Genomic DNA, 26620 nt, shown 5'->3' on the forward strand with positions numbered 1-26620 from the left:
TTAACGTCACCCGTTGTGAACAGGAGCGGACTCTGTTATGTCACAGAGCCGCAGCGCCGCGGAACTTAAATGCCGGAGTCTGTTAGAACTCACAGAGCTCGGCAAGGAGGCGCACAGAATGCGGTCACAGAACTCCCTCTAGACCTTTTGGGCACATGGCGTTACACCTGCGGACACCACAATAGACGCTGTCTATGGTGGAGTGTCGAGCACGTGCACCGTGGTGTGTAGAGCCACCGGTGGACACTGATTCCAGTCTCTGACTCTGCCTCTACCTACACCTAGACCTGGGCACTTAACAGGCTAGGCTGCACAACACATGCGTACCAAGGGTAGGGGTTTCTTAATGAGTCACTCACCAGAGACATTCATACATGCATACAACACTCACTCCACATGGTCTAATGTTTGTCTATATTAGCGCATGGCCGAGCGGCCATGCAAACCTTTTATAGCAGCATCCTTCCGGGACCTTCCTGATGGTCCAATCCGAGCTGGAGAAGGACCTGAGCACGTGACCTCCGATCTCCAATGAGAGATCGTCCCACGGGCATGCTCAGTGGGCCGAAAGGAGGACTTAGTCCCCGGAGTAGCTCGCTGCTGACCAGCATGTGTTGCTATAGCTGGACCAGAGGTGGCAGCAGCAACCAAACCCACAGAGCTGGTCTGAGCAGAGCGCCGTGATCGACAAGTCTGCTGAGCAGCCTCCTCTGCGGCCGGAGAGGAATGGGAGACTGCTGAATGCAAGGCTCGGGATTCCTGCTGTGCAGCAACAGAAACCCGATGCCTAACACTTCCGCTTCATGTAGTCATCGGGTGACTGATATTATGAACATCTAGATGGGTAGTGGGCATAAGGTATCGTTAGGGCCCATTCACACATTGGAGCCATGAAAATCGGACTGCACTCGGATGACAGTTTCAATTTTTTCACGGATATGGTATGTGGAATTATTTGGTCACTATGTGGTGGTAATATAAGGTCTGGTCATGGTGTGCAGGTATTTGAGCCTTGTATGTGGTATTATTCGGTCACTATGTGGTGATAATATGTGGTCCGACCATGGCGTGGCAGTATTTGTTCCTTGTACAGTATGTGGTATTATTGGTCACCATGTGGTGGAAATATGTGATCTGGACATGGTGTGGCGGTATTTGTTCCTTGTATGTGGTATTATTCGGTCACTATGCAATGGTAATATGTGGTCTGGTCATGGTGTGCAGGTATTTGTGCCATGTATGTGGTATTATTCGGTCACTATGTGGTAGTAATTTGTGGTCCGACCATGGTGTGGCGGTATTTGTTCCTTATCTGTGGTGGTAATATATGGTCTGGTCATGGTGTGGTGGTATTTGTCACTTGTATGTGGTATTATTCGGTCACTATGTGGTAGTAATATGTGGTCCGACCATGGTGTGGCAGTATTTGTTCCTTGTATGTGGTGGTAATATATGGTCTGGACATGGTGTGGTGGTATTTGTCAGTTGTATGTGGTATTACTCAGTCACTATGTGATGGTAATATGTAGTCTGGTCATGGTGTGGCGATAATTGTCCCTTGTATGTGGTATTATTGGTCATTTTAAAAAATTTATGTGACACATTCCCTTAAAGAAAAATAAACACAAATATACCTAAAAAGAGTATTGGGTATTTTAAGAAATGCTTCATAGGTTAGAGTAGAGTAGGGCTCGGTCAAAAGCGTCTACCTTGCCATTGTGCCTGCTTAAAAAATCTTTTGGCCAAAACTAAAGCTCAAGGCTATTAATGTGATATGGTGTGCAGTCAGATTTCTGCAGACTCATAGAATGGAGAAGATGCAGAAATGTTGTTCTCCATCTTCTCCTCACAGTGTGCTCTGATTCGCTCATCAGAAAGAAGATCACACTATGCTGATCCTCTGATCAAACTCTGATCAGACTGTCAGTAGTAGAATCGACCACATTGTCTCAGATGAGAGAATCTACAGTCCTGTGATTGAGTCCATACATTGTAATTTTGTGACTAAGGAAACTATAAATGGTCTTGTGAATGATTAACAAGACCATTTGCTGTAAGAAAATGGATTGTATACAGATGACAAGTGAGAAAAAAATTGTCCCACTTTTCTAGATGCAAATCAGAATGATTTTTTATACTACAGCCTAAGGGTAGGTAGGGTCACACAACCGTCCTCACTCCATCCGAGAAAATCAGTCCGATTATGGAAATTAGAATCAAATTGATCAGAATTTGATTGGAGTGGGACCTGATTTTCTTGGAGATGGAAAGAAAAAACCCAAAAGTTTCTCCACCTTCTCTATTATGTCAGTCCATGAAAATCGGACGACACTCACATGTCATCCGCAGTCTGATTTTTTTTTTTCACGGACCCATAGACTTGAATGGGCAAGTTCCATCCGATTCTTGGAGGCAAATCAGACATGTGCAAACCCCCATAGAAAAACATGGGTACGATTGGTGGTCAAAGCCTCGGACAGTACCCGTGCAATTGCACGAGCCCTAAAGTAGTCCAGTTGGTGAGAACGTTGTCAGGGTATATAGCGTCACACCCTATTGGGTAAAAGGGAATGGTAATAACTAGTTCTCAATAATTTTGGACATTTCTAGGAGAAGTAACAAAGGAAGAGCAGAATGCAGAAAGCTAGGAAGAGATTCTTCAGGATTGTCCTCTCCTCCAGGAGATTCTGCACATCGTCCAACACTCGGCCCGTCATACTATGCATCACATGAAAGGCCTGAATTCTCCATCTCATGTTGTGCTTAGCATCCAGTTATTGTAGGCGCACGCTGATACTTTCTGACCTCGGACGTAATTACAGCAAACAATAATATAATAGGAACAGAAGACTTGTTTACAAGCCGGGAAATGAATGAAGGTTTTTACATTCAAACACCAAGACACCAGGAGCAGACATCACGCTAATTAACTAATTATCATCTGGCACAAGCCTATTTCATCCCATAATCAAAAGGCTACAACATATGAATAATGGATCACACGAAGTAGGTAATACGGCGGCAGATAATAATCTATCATCAAAGCCAGATCCGGGAAGGCATCTCTTTACCTCAATGCTTAGATTTCTATACTGCTCATTCATTGTTCTCTTCTTCTTTCTCGTGAAATAAGCTTAACCCTTTATGTGCTTTCTTTTACGAATAAGTTGTAGTCCTTAATAGCTCAATTTTGAAGTACGTATTGTAAAACTTTTACTAAAGGGAATCAGTCAACAGAATTACACACCCCAAACTACATATACACTCACTGGCCACTTTATTAGGTACACCTGTCCAACTGTGTGTTAAGACTTAATTTCTAATCAGCCAATCACATGGCGGCAACTCAGTGCATTTAGGCATGTAGACATGGTCAAGACAATCTCCTGCAGTTCAAACCGAGCATCAGTATGGGGAAGAAAGGTGATTTGAGTGCCTTTGAACGTGGCATGATTGTTGGTGCCAGAAGGGCTGGTCTGAGAATTTCAGAAACTGCTGATCTACTGGGATTTTCACGCACAACCATCTCTAGGGTTTACAGAGAATGGTCCGAAAAAGAAAAAAAATCCAGTGAGCGGCAGTTCTGTGGCCGGAAATGCCATGTTGATGCCAGAGGTCAGAGGAGAATGGGCAGACTGGTTCGAGCTGATAGAAAGGCAACAGTGACTCAAATTGCCACCCGTTACAACCAAGGTAGGCAGAAGAGCATCTCTGAACGCACAGTGCGTCGAACTTTGAGGCAGATGGGCTACAGCAGCAGAAGACCACACTGGGTACCACTCCTCTCAGCTAAGAACAGGAAACTGAGGCTACAATTTGCACAAGCTCATCGAAATTGGACAGTAGAAGATTGGAAAAACGTTGCCTGGTCTGATGAGTCTCGATTTCTGCTGCGACATTCGGATGGTAGGGTCAGAATTTGGCGTAAACAACATGAAAGCATGGATCCATCCTGCCTTGTATCAACGGTTCAGGCTGGTGGTGGTGGTGTCATGGTGTGTGGAATTTTTTCTGGGCACTCTTTGGGCCCCTTGGTACCAATTGAGCATCGTTGCAACGCCACAGCCTACCTGAGTATTGTTGCTGACCATGTCCATCCCTTTATGACCACAATGTACCCAACATCTGATGGCTACTTTCAGCAGGATAATGCGCCATGTCATAAAGCTCGAATCATCTCAGATTGGTTTCTTGAACATGACAATGAGTTTACTGTACTCAAATGGCCTCCTCAGTCACCAGATCTCAATCCAATAGAGCATCTTTGGGATGTGGTGGAACGGGAGATTCGCATCAGGGATGTGCAGCCGACAAATCTGCGCCAACTGTGTGATGCCATCATGTCAATATGGTCCAAAATCTCTGAGGAATGCTTCCAGCACCTTGTTGAATCTCTGCCACGAAGAATTGAGGCAGTTCTGAAGGCAAAAGGGGGTCCAACCCCTTACTAGCATGGTGTACCTAATAAAGTGGCCAGTGAGTGTATATGCATAATGACAAGTCCAGCAATACCAATACATACCTAATCGGTTTCTCCATTACTGAGAGATCGGGGCTTGAATTGATATGCAAAGGAGGCTGGAGGACTATGGTAGATATGAAGCATTTGACACTCCAGCTCTATTCCTCGCACAGAGCCACCTCCTCCTGCCAGAAGTCACACAGCATAGAGATGGCCAGGCAGGAGGAAACGGCGCAGGGTGGGGAATAAAGCTGGAGTGACAGAGACTTTAGATCTACAGTAGTACTTCAGGCTTATTTGCAGCTCAATTTAAATACTGATTTCTCCTTAATGGAAGAACAGACTGGTTGCCACCATGTTTGTCAGTTGGAACTGTATTTTCAGGGTGATGTGCAGTGTTAGTTTTCTGCCCCAAATAGCGTGTTCTACTTAGTTCTCATCTGAGCAGAGCATCTTCTTCCGCATGCTAGCTGTGTCCCGTACATGGCTTTTTGCAAATTACAAACTAAACTTCTAATGGCTTGCTTTAAAAAAAATTATTCTGGCCACTCTTCCATAAAGGTCACATTTGTGGAACATGTGACTATTATTTGTCCTGTAGACAGATTCTCCCCCCTGAGTTGTGGATCTCTTGAGCGTCTCCAGAGTGACCATGGGCCTCTTGGCTGCTTCTCTAATTATATAGAATGATAGAATGTTAGAGCTGGAAGGGACCTCCAGGGTCATCGTGTCCAACCCCCTGCTCAATGCAGGATTCACTAAACCATCTCAGACAGATGTTTGAAGACTTCCATTTCAAGGAGCACTCACCACCTCTCGTGGCAGCCTGTTCCACTCATTGATCACCCTCTCTGTCAAAAAGTTTTTTCTAATATCTAAACTGTATCTTCTCCCTTTCAGTTTGATTCCATTGCTTCCCTTGTTTCCATGTGCAAATGAGAATAAGGATCATCCTTCTGCACTATGACATTGCAGAACTTGGCACAGTATTCCCGATGCGGCCTGAGCAGAGGGAGATAATTACTTCACATGATCTAGACTCTATGTTTCTCTTAATACATCCTAGAACTGTGTTTTTGTTTTTTTTTGCTGCTGCATCACACTCTTTACTCATGTGCAGTCTATGGTCTATTAGTATACCCAAGTATTTTTCACACGTGCTGTTGCTTAGTTCTATTCCTCCCATTCTGTAGGTGTAATTTTCATTTTTCTTGCCCACATGTAGAATCTTGCATTTCTCCCTGTTAAATACCATTCTATTAATCGATACCCATTGTTCAAGCTTGTCTAGATTCTTTTGAATCTTTTCTCTGTCCTCTGTAGTGTTAGTTATCCCTCCTAGCTTTGCATCATCTGCTAATTTGATCAGTTTACCTTCAGTTCCCTTATCTAAATCATTTATAAAAAATATTGAACAACACTGGGGCCAGGACAGAGCCTTGTGGTACTCTACTTGAAACACTCTTCCAATTGGATATGCAACCATTTAACACCACTCTTTGAGTACGATCATGGAGCCAGTTATGAATCCACCTAACTGTAGCCTTGTCAGTCATATACTTCGTCATGTTTTCAATAAGGATTAGTACTCTCCTTGCTTGGGATGTGTGCAGTTGTGCTATAGTCTTCCATTTTTGGATGATGGATTGAACAATTCTCCATGAGATGTTTATAGCTTGGGCTTTTTTGTATAACCTAACCCTGCTTTACTCTTCTCCACAACGTTATCCCTGACCTGTCTGATGTGTTCCTTGATTTTCATGATGCTGTTTGGTCCCTAATGTTCTCAAACAAATCTCTGAGGCCTTCACAGAACATTTGTAGCTGTACTGAGAATAAACTACCCAAAGGTGGACTCAATTTAGTAATTAAGTGACTTCTAATTAGTCACTCAGGATTTTATTTAGGGTTATCAGATTACAGGGGGCTGAATACAAATGTACTCACAATTTTCAGTTTTCTATTTCTAAAATGTTTACAACACCATGTATTATTTCTTTTACACATCACAATTACTTGCTACTTTGAGTTGGTATATCACATAAAATCCCATTAAAATATATTTAAGTTTGTGGCTGTGACGTGAAAAAAATGTGGAAAAGTTCATCGGATATGAATTCTTTTTCAAGCCAACATATTTACTTAAATGTCAGCATGAGTCCCTAATATTAGCCGGAGCAGGAAAAATCTATGACTGATCAATATTGCACTTTCCGTTCCTGTAGTGATCCCAAATATCAAGTGCACCAGATATTGTATAAAAGTTTTCATGTGGGAAAAACCTCTTTAAAAATTGCTTTGAGAGCCACACAAGGAGGTTTCCAGGGACCCACACTAAAAATCTGCAATTCGTGCACCATATATCACTTGACATTTATAACACTTGTAACTTTTTATTTAGCACAGGTAAATAGTCAACACTGAACTGCATGTAATATATCCATAATGTAACAAGTACTCACCCTCAGCATTGGTCCATTTTGAAATACATGAGGTTCATCACATACCACACAGTACTCGTTTAGCACAGGTATTCTCTGCTCAGCAAACTCTATTGTCTAAAAGATCAAAAAAGGAGACAATGGTGACAGCAAGTAAGAAATAGCAAGTAATAAATTAGAGGTTATGAATCAGAAAGGGATATTCAATATAAATATATGTTTTAATTATCCACAGATAAAAACTGCAGTTGGCTTTGCTGTATAGAGTGGGACAGAATGAGCAGAGTCATCACTGTATCATCATAATGTGGGTAAATAAAACTGCTTTTTTGGCATTTTGAAAATGATGGGCTATTTACCATAAATTATTCCATCAACCTTAGATCTGGTAGTAGGTTGGGGTGACTGATTTAATTGGCTAGTACCAGATTTTCTTCCATATATACAATTGTGAAATGTTCCGTACTTCACACTCTCCGCTAGACCAGTCACATACCGTGCTGACACTTCCTGACTTCTGGGACAAAATGATCAGAGTCCCTATAATACTAATGTAAGGTGGCTCAGTTTTCTGAGATATTGATATAAGTAGCCTATCTGAACAATAGGCCATCAACATCGATGAGGTGATGACTTATGATACAACAAACAAGGGCCTTGTGCCACATCTCCTACACTGTTTACCAGATACAATTCCTTACATTTACTAGTGCCGTACTGGCCAAATACATGGAATTTTTTAGTATCTAAGTCCCAGAGACTTAAACATTGTGATCAATATGGAAGACAGGGATAGGTCGGTTGTCAATCAGCAACAGTTGGGGCTGAGGAACCAGAAATCATGAATATTGATCACTTGAAAACCTAAAATGTCTTCTGCAGATCCACTAGCAAAATATTCATCAGATTTAGGCAAATCCTTGACGCGTGAACTTAATACAAAGTTATCCCCTATTAATAGGGTGGCGAAAAATGTATTGGGCGGAGTCTGACTGCTGGGACCCCAGTGATCCTGAGATTATTATTCTGTACAGCCCCATCTCGAATGAAGCATAGGTGTGCATGCTTGATCTGCACTGCATTCATTGTCTACAGACCTGCAAGGGATAGCAAGCACTGTACTCGGCTTTCTCCATCAGTCCTATGGACGATGCAGAGCGCGGAAGCTAAGCATGTGAACCTTCACTCTATTCCAGAGACCCATTCTCAGGATTGCTGGAGAATCCCCAGCAATCAGTCATTTAGCCTATATTTTATGGAGATGGATGACTTTGGATTTTGGGAATACCCCTTTAATATTCCAATAGTTTAAAGTAGGCGGAATTATCTTCTTGTATATGTTGTCTGTCTGATATTGGAAGAAGTTCACTGAAAATCAGAATATTGTGCCCCATTGAACACATGATACGGAACATACCTGCACAAGAAATCCATGCCCCCGCGATGGAACACTTTTTGCACCATTGGTTGGCTGCAATAAAAGATGGATAATAGGCATAGATTTAAAAAAAAAATAAAATTCAGACCGAAACAAAACTATTCATTTCATATTAATCTGTGTCTTAATGTATAGCCGAGGTTCATTCCCACCTTGCAATCATGGTATTTTGGAATATTGACGACCCAAATGACAGGGTTTTACCCTGATTTCAGAAAATTGTTCCAAAAATCCTGACATAACTGTGACGAGTGAACAAATCCTTCACTTCTAGAGAAGACAGGGCTTTCTGTAAGAGATGGGGGTCTCGAGCAGAGGATTTCTATATGCCCTAATAGAGGGAGGTTGTGTCTATTTAGGTGAAGGGTGCATGTATAATATATTTTATATTATATATACACACTTTGCAAGATCAATGATGCGCAAATTATATAAAAAGAGTGTGAAAACATCTTGATTTATTCAGTGTTGAGTATGACCACCACGTACAGAAATACAGTACTTACACGTGACATGGCGATTTCTACACTGAGCTGCAGCATCTATGGGCTTGTCTCCCATCGAGCAATTCTGGGACATCATTGGTAGGCAAATGCAAAGGAAGCCGCCAGCAGCGGATCTTTATTATTTGCCCAAGTGCATTCAGTGCGGCAGAACAATCCACAGACTATAACTTCATTGATATCAGCCAAGGCTGTAAGTGCGGGGATTTCTGTTTTTGATGATCATTACTCGGTACTGAATAAACCGAGAAAATATAGTTTACATTTTTTCATCATTGGAAGATTACTAACTTGTCTATCGTTTCTGTTATTTCCATGATTCCATGTCTTTTCCTTACCGATGTTATAATTTAAATATTGAGGAATATATATGTATGTGTGTATATGCAGTATATACATACAGTATACAGGCACACTCATACTGAGTACATATAGCTAGATTCAATCTCTGGACAGAACACTTGATTCACAACCATAGAAACCACTCACATTACTATACAAATGATATAATTCACACCCCTTAGTGTATAAGAATTTGAGCCCAATCTGATGGGAAAGCATTTTTTACATTTCAAATATATTTCCTATAGCATTTTTGTAGCACTTCAGGATTCTTTACAGGTAATCACAAAATAAACATAAAATGTTTAGTAAAGCTGCGTTTACACCAGGGGATCATTGTTAAAGAGCATTCCTAGGAACGCTTGTTTCCCAATAATAAGTGTAAACAGGCTGCCGAACACCCGAAAATTTTTTTAAAAAAGTAGCGGATTGGTGGTGGTTTAATTTCATGAGTGTTTTTTTTTTTTAATGGCATAACATTAACTTGCACTTATCCTCAGTTCCATACTTCTTTGTACTCCAGAGCTGCACTCTCTATTCTGATGGTGGAAAAAAATGTGTACATACATTACATTTTTACATTAAATATCCTGAATTGATCTTGACTAGTTGTGTCACATATTATACTCCAGAGCTGCATTCACCATTCTGCTGGTGGATGGAATCAATGTGTATATACTGTACATTACTTTATATTGGATTGATCTTGACTTGCGTCATATATTATACTCCAGAGCTGCACTCACTATTCTAGTGGAAACAAACAACACATAAAACCATAACAGTTTGAGGTCAATTCACGCCAATGGTGCACACTCATTGTATGCAATAAGATTTTTTTTTTTTTAGATTTCAGTACCTAAACGTTAACCAAAAAATATGCCTTTTTGCCGTACACCTGGGCACAATAGTTCAGGATGTCACAGTGCCAACTGTACTTCAATATGCAGTAGACGTGCACTGACCAACACATACGTACAGATGGAGCAAAGTTTATCTTAACGCAGAACTGAGAAATCCGGGCATAGAAAAGTGTAATCTGACATGGGTCAGTGGCTTGTGCAATGTTACATTACCTAAATCCTCTTAGCCGAGATAACCTTCAGTGACAAGCTATCAATATATTCTATTTGTCAAATTAAACTTTGCTTCATCTGTACACACAAAAAAGAAAACGTTAGAACACTGTTTGCAGCTTTTCTTTTTTATGTAAGTAAATGTCAGACTTTTATCCAAAGTTGTTATTATTTTTTTTTACATTTTAATGTGATGTTTACAGAAAACCTTAAAGGGGGGAACGGCTGTGATGTATGCGATATACATACTCCTGGGCAGAAGCCGTCTACTGGACGCAGATTCGCTTCATACACTTGTATTGTGTTTGTATTTAATTGGTTTCTTGTTTTTGCAAGATTAGGGAGGTTTTCCACCCCTCCCTTGTGGGCCGTGCACATAAAGGCCATCCTCTGCTGCGTGTCCACATCGGACATCACCTGTCTGAATCCTGCTCATATAGGCACTATACCCATGACCAGGTTTTTAAATACATCGGTTAGGGACTGCTATGATACGGATTTCCTTGACGTTTGGTAGCGCGGTTTAGTATACATTTTTTGCAAAAAAAAGTATCAACCAAATGCCCTGTGTTTTATCATCTTTTTACTAGCACTTGCTGTTTACTGTTACTTTTTTACAACAGAGTATTTTTATACGTTTGTTTTACTGTGTTTTTCTGTGTTTCATACACCTGTTTTGAGCACGGCGCCATCCTGTCTAGTGGGCGCAGCATCGCACAATACAATACAAGTTCATGGAGGAGGCCGCGCTAACCACGCGGGCTTTGCCCAGGAGTATTTATAATGTATACATCACCGCCATTCCCGGCTCAAAAAACAGTGAATCTTCAAAGCGCAAAGTGAGTGCGCTGGGAAAATTCATACGTCTGTAGACACACACAGTGACTGCAGACTTATTTTAGACCGCACAAGCCCTTTAATGACTGGTCTCTATACAAAAAGACTGACTTGTCAAACTGAGCAGAAAAGGCAGAAGCTGGATGGGGGACACCTACTGGACAACTCTCCTTTAAAGGGGATTTCCCATGAATAAAAGTTCATTTTAAATCAACAGATCTTGGAATAATAATAACTTCCACAATTGGATGTGTTTAAATAAAATGCTCCTGTGCTGAGATAATCTTATAAATGTGCCCCTGCTGTGTACTGTGTAATGGCTGGGTCTGACCGTGCAGGAACAAGGTCTGATCATACCACAGCTTCTGGGCAGGAGAGGAAGCAAAAGAGTATACGGACAGGACAGCATGGGATCACAGACAATTCTTTCTGTGAGGTAAAACATTGTTTCAAAACAGGCAGGGAAAAGTTTTATGTCACAAAAAGAATCAGCTGTCACTCCGTGCTGTCCTGTCTGTATAGTCTCTTTTGCTTCCCCCCTTCCCAGGAAATGTGGTATGATCAGACCATGATCCTGTATGGTATATTATAACGAGCAACGCTATACCCATCTACTCTGTGTTAGGAATCTGTATCCTGCCATACAGTACATATGCAGAGATACAGACCCTCACATTTGTCTCCAGAGGCTAAGTCCTTTCAGCCAGCTTCTGAGCATGCTCATGGAATGAGCTCCCATTGGAGTTCAGGAGTCAGGTGCTCAGGTCCTGCTCCTGATTCCATTGGTTCAGCTCAGGGCTCTGGAGATTTCCGGCAGGTCCCGTACGCTATAAAAAGTGTGCATGGCCGCTATGCCATGCGCTAGTATTTTTCATACTGCTGCTGTATGTATGGTGGTGGATGCTTGGACTGGTGGCTGACTTATTATGAAACCCCTTCCCTCTGATATTACGACTGTGTGAGTGATTGGGCAGCCGCCAGTAGCAGCGCTAGCGCCAGCGCGCTCCATCTAGTTCTCTCTCAGCAGCTAGCGTCCTGCATCGCGCCAGAGATATTGCTGTGTCTCCGCTGAGGCTCCGTTCTCACCTCGCTGCGTTTGCAGTTCCTCGAGCGTTCGCAGTTGCAACGTCTCGCACCTCTCTCTCACGGTAGGTCTAGACGGAGTTGTCCTGACGTCTAAGGCTACTCCTGTGACTATTTATACCGTGTCTGCTCCGCTGGAGTCTGTGACCTAGAACAGACTCAGTGGTTTTGTATGCTTTAAGCGTGCAGCTCTGTGACCTTAACAGAGCTTGCTGTAGTGCACTGGGTGCAGTTAACCCCGTGCACATAACCGCTACAGTGATCGACCTCCGTTTTTCGGACCGCGGTATGGAGCGGGCGCACTCCAAGCGCAAATCCGTTTCAGCTCCCAAATTTTTTGAACCTCTTGAGCTAGGGGAGCCAGAGGTTCTACTTCCTGAGCCCATGGAGATATCTCGTACCAACCTTAGTTCAGACTCCGACCAGGAGTCCATTTGCGGTTGTCACCATGTTTGTGCGGTTTCTTCGGAAGCCGTCTCGCGGCAAAAGGTGGAGTCTGAACCGGTTATCGAGACTTTTGTGCCTCCTCATCTCAGGGCTCTGGTGCTCACCTGGGCACATGCGCCCAACACGCACCATCATCGGGGCTATATGCAGGTCTCAAAGCTGCTGGCTGGTGCGTATTGGTGGCCCCATAGAGCTCGGGACATTAAAAAATTTATTCAGGCTTGCACCTTTTGTGCTCAGCCTAACCATCCCAGGCGGAGTGTGGCGACATCTGCCGACACGCGGCGGCGTGCCTCGGTCATTCCCGCTCCTGCCATCTCCCAGGTGTCCCTCTTGAAACCTAGTGACCTCGATTCCACTGATGCCTTCCAGGTGTCTCGGGTGACTGTAACACCTACCTGGACACCAAGCTCGCCCTCGGACGAGTTTGAGCCCTGTGCCATCGTAGGGCACGGGTCAGTCGCCCGGAAGGTTCAGGGAGGAGGGGGACTTAGGAGGGGGGGTAATGTTAGGAATCTGTATCCTGCCATACAGTACATATGCAGAGATACAGACCCTCACATTTGTCTCCAGAGGCTAAGTCCTTTCAGCCAGCTTCTGAGCATGCTCATGGAATGAGCTCCCATTGGAGTTCAGGAATCAGGTGCTCAGGTCCTGCTCCTGATTCCATTGGTTCAGCTCAGGGCTCTGGAGATTTCCGGCAGGTCCCGTACGCTATAAAAAGTGTGCATGGCCGCTATGCCATGCGCTAGTATATTTCATACTGCTGCTGTATGTATGGTGATAGATGCTTGGACTGGTGACTGACTTATTATGAAACCCCTTCCCACTGATATTACGACTGTGTGAGTGATTGGGCAGCCGCCAGTAGCAGCGCTAGCGCCAGCGCGCTCCATCTAGTTCTCTCTCAGCAGCTAGCGTCCTCACCTCGCTGCGTTTGCAGTTCCTTGAGCGTTCGCAGTTGCGACGTCTCGCACCTCTCTCTCACGGTAGGTCTAGACGGAGTTGTCCTGACGTCTAAGGCTACTCCTGTGACTATTTATACCGTGTCTGCTCCGCTGGAGTCTGTGACCTAGAACAGACTCAGTGGTTTTGTATGCTTTAAGCGTGCAGCTCTGTGACCTTAACAGAGCTTGCTGTAGTGCACTGGGTGCAGTTAACCCCGTGCACATAACCGCTACAGTGCCCTGCCTCTGTTAGCAGCGGCTTTTCCATCTGCCACACGGTGGACCCCGGGCGGCGAACACACTTATTTATATTTTTTTAAGCGTGTTCCCGCTCCCTGGATTGACAAGTCTGCAGTCACATAACGTGACTGCAGACTTGAGCCCCAAGCCTGGACAACACCTTTAACGCATACGCCCCCTGAGGAAGAGGACAAAACACGCGTCGGGGTGAGGGACATGCGGCATTTGTTCCACACATGTGAGTTACTTAGGATACTTTTTTGGATGTCTAAATGATCGCTTTGAATTATGTTCAATTCTGTGTCGTTCTTGCTGTAAGCGGTTTTTCAAGGCTATGGCATATTGCTGGGCCATTTTCTACTTTTTCAGTGCAGGGAGGACTTCAGTATTTTAAACTAGTGGTCAGAGGAATCTTGTACTACATATATAGAGTCTTGTTAGACTTATAATCTCAAGATTTTTTATGTACAAATTTTGTGGTTAATAGGAGCACATAGCCTTTTGTGTGTCCCACAATAGAGGTTTATCAGTTGCATAATTGTATGGCATTTTTTTATTTTTTTGATTAATAAAATGATGTTTTTATAGCAATTGTAATTTGTGCTGTTTCTGTACTCCAGTTTTGTGAACTCATGGTGGGACAGATGGGTTTGACCTTTAACTCAAAGCAGCGTTTTCTCTATAACGCTGCGATGCCTCAGGCTACGTTCCCACAATGAGTATTGGGTGAGATTTTGATGTTACTTGCATTTTCTTCAGTGAAGGCAAGAAGGTCAGGAGTCGACTCCTAGACCAACCCGTCTAACTTTTCTATTTTACAAATGCATATACAGTAACAATGACGCAATAATCTTATGTGAATGATTCTCATTGCTCTGTACAGGTCTGGTAACGAACTAGAGACAACCGCTGTGTGCTCTGATCCTGCAGTCACTCGCTCTTCAATCCGTGTACACTTTTTGATATTATCCTAGTGAGATGTAGGGGAGGCAGTTTGAAACATGGGTTTCGCTCTCAAAGATGTATGCTGAAATTGAGAGTTTTAGATAAAATTGTAAAATTCCAGAATTAAGCAACTACAGTATGCAGGAACACTGGATAAAGGAGTCAAGGGGAAACGACACTAAATCACACACCATAATTTCAGCCCTAAAGAGTGAGAGAAACAGTAGAATATTGCAGACAAAGTATAGTCACCACAGATAGATCCATTCATAACATCTCTGGTCAAAGCTCAGTCTATTAATGGGGCTACCTCATACCTCATATGCAACTTATATCACTTATCTACAGGTTTACTGGAGGTCCCATTATCGGTCGCCTCCCATTGGCGGACGGCCTCATTTATCCCCAAAGTCCCCCTGTGTGACTGAAGCTTTACTGAGCATGTGCAATTATTGCTCCAAGAACTCTCCCTTACTTGTCTATAAGAATTAAAGGGAATCTGTCAGCAGGTTTTTGCCTCCAATTCTGAGTGCAGCATAATGTAGAGACAGACACCCTGATTCCAACGATGTGTCACTTACTGGGCTGCTTGCAGTAGTTTTTTTAAAAGCACTGTTTTAATCAGCAGGAGATCATCATTAGAGAACTATTAACCTTGCTGCCAGGTAGTCAAGCATATTAAAGTCCTCTGTATAACCCCAACCCCAACAGTGATTGGCAGATTTCTGTCCATACAGAAAGCAGCCAATCAGTGGTAGCCGTGGTTATACCAGAGAACTGCAGCAGATTAAAAAAAACAGGGATTTTATCAAAATAACAGCAAGCAGCTCAATAAGTGATACATCACTGGAATCAGGGTCTCTGCCAATAAATCATGCCATGTTATAGATCCCACTCTATATTGTGGCCTGAGGAAGAGGTCCATTCAACTTAGAAACAAGGAGGAAAAAAACTGCAACCTACTTCTATTCATCTGGATCGTGGTAATTCTTCACCAGCATTTCTACCTTTTTGCATATATTGAAGTTGGATTTATCCAGCCAGCGGGCAGCAGCAGCTGGGGCATTGTTATTTAAAGAGGACCTGTCAGCAGGATTGTGCACAGTAACCTACAGACAGTGTCAGGTCGGCGCCCTTGAATTTTTTGAAGCTGAAGAAATTTCTACAGATTATTTAGGACTGCAATTCTCATAATTTTACAGTGAATGAAGATGATTTCTTTAAATCAGAATTACAGGCTGTAGACACAGATCACTTATAATAATGACTTATTATGGTGTCCATAAAAAATGATGTTTATCCGTGACTGTTTGATAAGCTGCCCAGAAAAAATATAAAAAAGGAAAGTTGGCAACCCTGATGGGGTAGCAAAGACCCAAATTCCCACATGCTCAGTAAACCTTCATTCACACAAGGGAGATGTCCATTTACAGAATCAGTGGGGTGTCATCAGCCGGACCCCCAGTGATAGAACATTTTTCTGGTTCTTCAGGACTCTGCTGCTTCCATACATTTCCCATACCCTGCCAAGCTGTCTTATCAATGGCATGCTTCTTATCAGCCTGGATAGCGCTGCGGACATCAGTAGTGATGGCCTGTACACGACCTAAAATGGTCAGGCCCCGACATTAGGGAATCAGCACTGAACATTGGACAGAGATAAATGGACTCAGAGTTAGGAAGTCGCGGAAAACCCCCATTAATTAACAAGACAACCAATTTAATGTACAGTTGATATAAAAAGTCTACACCTCCATGTGAAAATGCCAGGTTTTTGTCATGTAAAAAAAAAAATCTCACCAGGAAGAATAATTTCAGAACTTTTCCACTTCTAATGTTACCCATAATCTGTACCAAGAAACAATCTAAAATCATTCTGAGGGGGGAAATAAAGATATCATTTTTTTAGTTGCATTTTACAGCAGAAACCATGGTCCGTAAACAGCTTACAACCCAGTAAAAGGATCTCATTGTTAAATGTTATCAGTCAGGAAACGCAAACAAAAAAAATTCCAAGCTGTTAGATGTATCACAGACAGTGTGAAGACAGTCATCAAGAAGCGGCTTAAATTTTGCACAACAGTGACCTTGCCTAGAACTAGATGTCCTTCAAAAATTAAAGTAAACTGGTCCAAGAAGCTACCAAGAGGCCCACAGCAACATTAAAGGAGCTGCAGGATTTTTTGGCAAGTACTTTTTGTGTGTTAGGCATGTGACATCAATGTCCTTCATTTAGCTGGCCTGTGAGGTAGGATGTCAAGACGGAAGTCTCTTCTTGCAAAGAAAAACATCCAAAACACGCTATGTTTTTCCATAGCCTACATCAAATGTGCCAGAAGCATGGGGGAAAATAAGTTATGTTCTTATTAAACCAAGGTTAAACTTTTTGTCCATAATTCCAAAAGGTATGTCTTGTGCAAAGCCAACACTATGCATCACCAAAAAAAAACAAAAAACATACCCATAGTGAAGCATGGTAGAGGCAGCATTATGATGCTTTGGGGCAGATTTTTGGCAGCTGGAACTTTAGGAGATTATGAATAGTTCTAAATGTCAGTAAGGTTTGAAAAAAAACTTTCAGGCTTCTGCTAAAAAGTTGAAGATGAATTTTACAGTGCATGACAACAATGCGAAGCACACCTCCAAATAAACAAAAGAATGGCTTCACTAGAAAAAAAAAAATCTAAGTTTTTGAATGGCCCAGCCACAGGCTAGACCTGAATCCAATTAAAAATCTGTGGGTGACCTGAAAAGGGCGCTGTAAAAAGGAGATGCCCTCGCCATCCAACAGATTTGGAGCTACTGCAAAGAATAGTGAGCAAAAATTGCCAATTCTAGATGTGTCATGCTGATAGACTACGATCCAAAAAGACTATATGCTGTCATAAATTCAAACAGTACTTCCACAAATTATAAGTTGAATGGTGTGCATATCTAAGCGACCACATTATTTTAGCTTTTTATATTTCTTTTTCCACCCAAAATATTCTCTTTATTTTTCAATGGATTTGTACAGATTATACGTGCCATTAAAGATGGGAAAAGTTCTGAAAAGATTCTTCTTGGTACAATTTTTTTTACATGACAAAAACCTGGCATTTTAATAGGGAAATGTTGACTTCTTATAGACAATGTATCTCTATGGTGCTTTAAGCTCAGTATATTTTTTTCTGTAGATGGTACCTAAAATTTCTGTTTATTTTTTATATCCATAGCGCATGTTCCGCACTGTTGATTGGACTGTGGTCCGGGTATTAGGACTCCAACCAATCACCCAAACCAAGCGCTCAGCTTATGCCCTGATGATGAGCAAATCACTATATGGGCTCAATAGAAAGTCTAGGCACCAATTTGCTCACCCTCAAGAATAAGCTGAGCGCTTCTGCCCATTAGTTCGAGAGATCGTTGGGATCCTAGGATCTAGCTCCCGTACTGCACAGGAGCTATAATAAATGAAAATAAAAGCTAAACAGTGATAGGAGGGCCAGAAGGAAAGCCGATAAGGTAAAGACTAGGAGTATTCCCTTATGGTCATAAACAACAGCAATGTACCCACAGCAGGTTGTGAAGATGCAGCTGGCGTTAATATACCAATCAGCCCTGAGGTAAGAGAGAGCCGCCTGCCCTCTGCGATAGGTTCTTTCAAAAGGTCCATTTTTGATGATTTGGGAGCACTGGAATAAGACTTGCTGAGTAGTTTGTGGTTCTTGAGTCCATCTAATTCTTCCATACGAAGATTACTAGAATAAGACCTGCTTAAAAGTTTATGGGGCTTCAAGGTGCTGTTGTGCTCACATCTGGGGTCCCCAGAACAAGAACGGGTTAAGAGTTTATGCTGCTTCAGAGAAATGCATTCCTCCTGCTTAATGGCGGTGGAACATTGACGACTCAAAAGTTTGTGTGGTTTTAAGCCCATTGGTTGCTCGGCCCTGGGATCGCTGGAAAGCGAGCGGCCAAAGTTCCTGTGGGATTTTGCGTTACACATGTCTTCAGCCTTGACCGTACTAGAACAAGTCCTTCTCAGCAGCTTGTGAGTCTTAGAGATTCCATCTTGTTCCGACTTTAGTTTTACTTTACTTTTACCACATCCAGGAGGGGGGTAACTGGGCGACCTTCAGAGGGGAAATGAGAGGAGTCACAAACACATCTCATACAGAAAAACAATAACCACCAAGTGTAAGGTAAGAGCAAAACTACAGAAACCCAACGTCAGCAGATTCTGACAGGGTCTGTGATATCTGATATTCTGAAGGATTACCGTACGTCACGAAATATCAACGTCACAAGAATAGAAAGCGTACAAGTAAGCAAAATGTGCTAGGATTACTTTCTATTCTTTTAGTAATTGCTTCTCATTGCCCATTACTACTCTGACTCTTGTCTTTTACATTAGGCTTCTATCCATCCATCTATTATCTATCATCCATCTATTATCTATCATCTATCTATCTATTCTATTATCTATCTATGATCTATCTATCATCTATCTATCTATCTATCTATCTATCTACCTATATCTATTAGTTATCTATCTATCATCTATCTATTATCTATCCATCTCTATTGTGTGCCTATTTATAATATCTGTCTATTTAATATATGTCTAAAATATCGAATATCTGTCTTTCTACCCATCTATCCCAGAGATATATCTATATAGCCATTTATTTAATAACTTTGTACCTAATACTTTATCTACCCATCTATAAATCAAATATTTATCTATCTTATCTATCACTATATGTATATCTAATATCTTTATATACAGGTATTTTTATTTACGTAATATCCATTACCTATGTAATATGTATCCAATATATATTTCTAATATTTAGCTATCTATTTATCATGATATATTCCTAACACCTATCTATTATATAACTAATATCTACAGTATATATCTGTCTATTTATTTTATGCATTTATTTTACTCATTTATATAGCGCCATTAATTCCATACCACTTTACAGACATTACAGACTATCTATCTATCTATCTATCTATCTATCTATCTATCTATCTATCTATCTATCTATCTAACTAACATTGATCTATCTATTATATATCTAATATCTATCTATCCTTCTATCTTTCTTCCTAAGTAAAGGAACCACTCGGTATTTTTGGTTACATCTCATCAGATGACATTCTACCTTTCAAATGATGGATCTACACAGACAGATTTATTCCCTCACTAAGTTCCGATTGGCAGTATAGAAAGTTGATCAGCACAGGGGAATCTATTAGTAGACTTTAACTATATAATTTTAGGACAGCACGAGGTAGGGGTTGCGATACTGATTGCAGGGATGTATCACTTGCTAGGCTGTGTGCTCTACTTTCAAAACAATCAATGTTTTATCAGCAGGAGATCATCACTGCTGGACTAGCTGCCTCATGCCTCCTAGTCCAGCCACACCCCCTCTTCTGATAAGCAGATTACTGTCAATATACAGTGTACATAAAAAGCAGTGATGTGGGTGAGGGCAGCTTTTGAGCTCTGCTGCATGTAAGGCAGAGAAAACTCTGGTTTTATATAAACTTCTGCACCCAGTAAGCTAAGTGATGCATCTCTGGAATCAGGCTCTCTTGTCCTATATTATGCTACTCTCAGATGAGGTAGCAAATTCCTGGTAACAGATTCTCTTTAAGGCCCGTTACACCATCTAGTGGAAACTGAATGGAGACCATAGCATTGTTAAATAGATGGTTTGGTCGCCATGCAGTTTGCACATTGTTGTCTTACACGGAGAGATGTGCTGCCAACATCCATGACTTTAGAGGCCTAAACACTCAGATTAGCATGTGAACGATCCTGTGCGACCTACTCCCCTTGCGCTGACATGAAGGTACAGGTGACGGTTCACACTGCGCTCCCTTCTGTAGTAGTCATCCAAGGACTCTTCACAATTCCTACAGAAGTAAATGGAGGGAGACGCGTACGTGCATCCACTTAATGCCGACTTTTATTCCCCATTGACTTGCATTGGGGTCGGGTTTCGGACGAAACTCCAACTTTTTTTGCCCTAGTCGGACCAGTTTCATCTGACCAAAGTCGCTCAACTCTGTGACCCACTACATGACCGCAGACAAGGTGACTTTACCTGCGCAACGTAGAAAAAATGTGCAGAGGAGACTTCACCTTCTTGTCCGATATCTTCTTGTGCGAACAGTTTGATTTCTCTTTGCTCTGTTTCCATTGCTGCGTCACAAATGTCTGCATGATCCTGTGCACACATCAAAAGCAGCATCTGATTAATGACAATCCTCTCCGTGCCGTGCATGCAAGCTTTATACTTAGCCGGAGAACCCCAGGCAAAATCTTTTTACTAAAACAAATTCCACCCCCTTCTCCAACTTCTCAGCTTCAGCCGCAGGGTCCGTGGCGGAGCCCTCCGTAGATTTCACCGCACTCACCCCCCCCGCTGCGGAAGATTAACGCGCTCTGCTCTCCCGAGACTGACACCCTGGAGGACTCCGACTAGACGGAGCGCTGAAGTTAGCAAACATGACGACTGAACAGAACATCACTTGCTGTATAAAGTCGGAGTTCCTTAGGGTTTGAGTCCCTGGTTAATAAAAGTTTAACAGAGGAGAAGACAGTTTATACCTGTGTTACTGAAAGTGTGCAGCCCCCCCATGTCTGAGCAAAGCCCCCCCAAGTCTGAGCACAGCCCCCCCAAGTCTGAGCACAGCCCCCCCAAGTCTGAGCGCAGCCCCCCCAAGTCTGAGCGCAGCCCCCCCATGTCTGAGCGCAGCCCCCCAGGTCTGAGCGCAGCCCCGATGGAAAGGCTGTTTTCACAGATGCATTACATGTTCTTACTCTGACTTTTGAGGGTTTTTTCTTTGCTTTTTTATACTGGCTTAGCAGACAAATATATATTTTTTAGTATAGGAAGACGCCACCAGTGTTGCTATGGTCTTGCAGGAAAAACCCTTGAGAAGTTCTGGTTTACACTATAAGGCCACAGTCACACGTTAAGTATTTGGTCAGTATTTGTAAGCCGAAACCAGGAGAGGGTGATAATACAGAAGTGGTGACGTGTCTCTATTATACTTTTCCTCTGATTGTTCCTCTCCTGGTTTCTGATTACAGATACTGATCTAAAATACTGACCAAATACTGACCATGTGAACATGGCCAAAACAGGGTTACTGTATATAAGTGAGAGCCGAGCCTGGAGTACTCTTAGTCTGTGTTCACACGTTGCGTTTTTTTCTGCGTTTTTCCCACGGATTTACCAAACAATCCTCTCAAAAAACGCTTAAAAGAAGCTTCTCATTCATTTTATTGCATTTTTCACTGTTTGTGCATATTGATGCGTTTTTTTACCGTGAAAACGCTTTGCAGTAAAAAACGCAGCATGCTTATTAATTTCGCGGTAAATTCCGCATTTCTGGCTGTTTTCTATGTGTCTGGGGACGCACGGCAAAGATCGAGGCGAAACGTGCGGAAAAAAACGCACATTTTTTGGGAAGGAGTCCTGCTTTTATGCAGAAATTTTCTGCATACGTTTGCATATAGCCTTAGGCTGAGTTCACACGTCACAGTTTTTGCTTATGCTTATTTTTCGCAACGGTTTTAAACACGCGATTTTGCCGCGAAAATGCAAAAAATAAGCATCCCATGCATTCCTATGGGATTCCGCAATGCTGTGCTAATGCTGCGGTTTTTTCCACGGCGGAATCGCTTCGCGGTAAAAAAATGCAGCATGCTCATTAATTTAGCTGAATTGCAGCGATCCTGCACCCATAGGAATGCATTGTCTGCTTTCTTTCCGCATGTGGCTGTGCACACCATGCGAAAAATAAGCAGAACATTGGCGGATGGTACCCACAGTCCGGAGAAGAGACTGTCCTCCAGGCTGTGGGTACCATATCCCTGTAAAAAATAGAATTAAAATAAAAAATATTGTTATTCTCACCTTCCGACGTCCCGCGCAGCCATCCCGCCTCTCTCCACGCTCCCGGTCACTGTAATCCTTTGCGAGAATGACCACAATGACGTTGAGATCTCGTGGGAGCGTGATGTCTCGCGGTCATTCGCGCAAAGGATTACTGGGACCGGGAGCGTGGAGAGAGGCGGGAAGGCTGCGCGGGACGCCGGAAGGTGAGAATAACAATATTTTTTATTTTTTTTATCATTTTTTACATTTTATCTTTTACTACTGATGCTGCATAGGCAGCACCAGTAGTAAAAAGTTGGTCACACTTGTCAAACACTATGTTTGACGAGTGTGACCAACCTGTCAATCAGTTCTCCAAGCGATGCTACAGATCGCTTGGAAAACGCTAGCATTCTGCAAGCTAATTACGCTTGCAAATCGCTAATTTTTCTGCGGGATAATCGGGGGAATTTAAAATGCGATTTTCCCACGGAATGGAATTCCGGAATTCTCGCGGTATCTTCCGCGAGAGTTCCACTACGTGTGCACATAGCCTAAGGGCTACGTTCCCACGATGAGTATTTGGTGAGTTTTTGAGGTTGCACATTATTTTCTGCACCTATTAGATACCGTATATACTCGTGCATAAGCCGTGTTTTTCAGCACTTTTTTGTGTGCTGAAAACGCCCCCCTTGGCTTATACATGAGTCAATTGTCCCAGAAGACTGGCTGGGGAGGGGGTGCGGCAAGAGCCGGCAGTTGTGGCTAAAGCCTGTGCTTCTGCTAAAGAGAAATTAATATTCATATCTCTTATAGCGCGCACAGTGACAGCTGCAGCCGCCGGCTTCCAGAACACATCCTGAAGCCGGCGGGGTCACATGATCGCTCAGCACAGGAAATGCTGCTGGAATCTGGCAGCAGCGAGATGCTGTGAGGGCCCCGGGACCAACGAGATACTGCAAGGGAACCCTGGAGGAGGGTGAGTAGGATGTTTGTTTTTTTTTTTGTAATAGGAAGCATGCATACAAGGACGGGAGGGGGGAGCCACGCATACCAGGATAGCGACGGGGCGGGCCACGCATACCAGGACACCTACTGAGGGGAGCCACGCACACCAGGACAGGACGGGGGGAGCCATGCACACCATGACAGCTACTGGGGGAGCCACGCATACCAGGACAGGACGAGGGGAGCCACACATACCAGGACAGGACGGGGGGAGCTACACATACCAGGACAGGGATGAGGGGACAATGCATATACTCGAGTCGATAAGCTTACCCAGTTTTCCGTGGCAAAATTAGGTGCCTCGGCTTTTACTCGGGTCGGCTTATACTCGAGTACATACGGTAAATTATGTTACTTGTATTTTTCTTTATTTTTTACTTTAAATATTTTTATTGGGTTTTAACAACATTGATATGAAAGCAGAACATCCCAATAACGCTCAATGATCTAATATATAAAGCTGAATGTGGGTGTGTATGTATGTATGTGTGTATGTCCGGGATTGGCATCTGCACCCGTCGCAGCTACAGCCACAAAATTTTGCAGTCACACGTCTGGACCCCGAGAGCGTCATAGGCTATGTTGTGAGGTGAAATTTTAACCCCATGTGTTCCAATTCACCAAACAATTTTGCCTATTATTCTTATCATGTCTACAGTCATGGCCAAAAGTTTTGAGAATGACACAAATATTATATTTTCACATGATCTGCTGGCCTCTGGTTTTTATGTGTGTTTGTCAGATGTTTTTGTCACATACAGAAATATAAGTGCAATCATATTATGAGTAACAAAAGGTTATGTTGACAGTTAGAATGAGTTAATGCAGCAAGTCAATATTTGCAGTGTTGACCCTTCTTCTTCAGGACCTCAGCAATTCTCCCTGGCATGCTCTCAATCAACTTCTGGATCAAATCCTGACTGATAGCAGTCCATTCTTGCAAAATCAATGCTTTTATTTTGTCTGAATTTGAAGGTTTTTGTTTGTCCACCCGTCTCTTGATGATTGACCACAAGTTCTCAATGGGATTAAGATCTGGGGAGTTTCCAGGCCATGGTCCCAAAATCTCTATGTTTTGTTCCCTGAGCCATTTAGTTATCACCTTTGCTTTATGGCAAGGTGCTCCATCATGTTGAAAAAGGCATTGTTGATCGCCAAACTGCTCTTGGATGGTTGGGAGAAGTTGCTCTTGGAGGACATTCTGGTACCATTCTTTATTCATGGCTGTGTTTTTAGGCAAGACTGAGAGAGAGCCCATTCCCTTGGCTGAGAAGCAACCCCACACATGAATGGTTTCAGGATGCTTGACAGTTGGCATGAGACAAGACTGGTGGTAGCGCTCACCTGGTCTTCTCCGATAAGCCGTTTTCCAGATGTCCCAAACAATCGAAAAGGGGATTCATCAGAGAAAATGACTTTACCCCAGTCCTCAGCAGTCCACTCCCTGTACCTCTTGCAGAATATCAGTCTGTCCATGATGTTTTTTCTGGAGAGAAGTGGCTTCTTTGCTGCCCTCCTTGAGACCAGGCCTTGCTCCAAGAGTCTCCGCCTCACAGTGCGTGCAGATGCACTCACACCTGCCTGCTGCCATTCCTGAGCAAGCTCTGCACTGCTGGTAGCCCGATCCTGCAGCTGAAACACTTTTAAGAGACGGTCCTGGCGCTTGCTGGTCTTTCTTGGGCGCCCTGGAGCCTTTTTGGCAACAAGGGAACCTCTCTCCTTGAAGTTTTTGATGATGCGATAGATTGTTGACTGAGGTGCAATCTTTCTAGCTGCGATACTCTTCCCTGTTAGGCCATTTTTGTGCAGTGCAATGATGACTGCACGTGTTTCTTTAGAGATAACCATGGTTAACAGAAGAGAAACAATGATGCCAAGCACCAGCCACCTTTTAAAGTGTCCAGTGGTGTCATTCTTACTTAATCATGACAGATTGATCTGCAGCCCTGTCCTCATCAACACCCACACCTGTGTTAATGGAGCAATCACTGAAACGATGTTAGCTGGTACTTTTAAAGCAGGGCTGCAATGATGTTGAAATGTGTTTAGGGGGATAAAGTTAATTTTCTAGGCAAATATTGACTTTGCAAGTAATTGCTGTTAAGCTGATCACTCTTTATAACATTCTGGAGTATATGCAAATTGCCATTAGAAAAAATGAAGCAGTAGACTTTGTAAAAATTAATATTTGTGTCATTCTCAAAACTTTTGGCCATGACTGTATGGTGTTATCGTCCTTCTGTGAAGCTGGAAATAACACAATTTATTACCGTGCCAACAAAGACCACCCTCTGACACAGACTGCAGGGGGAGCCCAGTATCACATAGGACAGGATTAGATACACGGCTCAGCAGTCAGTATCACACAGGATAGGATTAGATACACAGCTCAGCAGTCAGTATAACACAGGATAGGATTAGATACACAGCTCAGCAGTCAGTATCACACAGGATAGGAATAGATACACGGCTCAGCAGACAGTATCACACAGGATATGATTAGATACACAGCTCAGCAGTCAGTATCACACAGGATAGGAATAGATACACGGCTCAGCACATAGTATCACACAGAATAGTATTAGATACACGGCTCAGCAGACAGTATCACACAGAATAAGATTAGATACATGGCTCTGCAGTCAGTATCACACAGGATAGGATTAGATTCACGGCTCAGCAGACAGTATCACACAGAATAAGATTAGATACACGGCTCTGCAGTCAGTATCACACAGGATAGGATTAGATACACGACTCAGCAGTCAGTATCACACAGGATAGGATTAGCTACACAGCTCAGCAGACATTATCACACAGGATTGGGTTAGATACACAGCTCAGCAGACGGTATCACACAGGATAGGATTAGATGCACGGCTGAGCAGTCAGTAACACACAATAGGATTAGATACACAGCTCAGCAGACATTATCACACCGGATAGGGTTAGATACACAGATACA

The 26620-nt window shown here is 42.8% G+C and overlaps 1 protein-coding gene across 1 annotated transcript in view; it reads right to left on the reverse strand.

Annotated features, from left to right (window-relative positions):
* PARP8 (poly(ADP-ribose) polymerase family member 8) overlaps positions 1 to 26620 on the reverse strand; it is a 333484-nt gene that overhangs the window by 47104 nt on the left and 259760 nt on the right. The window contains exons 11-14 of the mRNA XM_073583404.1: positions 20866 to 20988; positions 18318 to 18873; positions 8321 to 8374; positions 6925 to 7020 (exon numbers count right to left, since the gene is read on the reverse strand). Coding sequence (XP_073439505.1) covers positions 6925 to 7020; positions 8321 to 8374; positions 18318 to 18873; positions 20866 to 20988 — 829 coding nt within the window. The remainder of the gene's footprint in view (positions 1 to 6924; positions 7021 to 8320; positions 8375 to 18317; positions 18874 to 20865; positions 20989 to 26620) is intronic.

Source organism: Dendrobates tinctorius, unplaced genomic scaffold, assembly GCF_039654945.1.
Source record: "Dendrobates tinctorius isolate UK_male_01 unplaced genomic scaffold, ASM3965494v1 ptg000078l, whole genome shotgun sequence".
In the NCBI taxonomy this organism is placed as follows: Eukaryota; Metazoa; Chordata; class Amphibia; order Anura; family Dendrobatidae; genus Dendrobates; species Dendrobates tinctorius.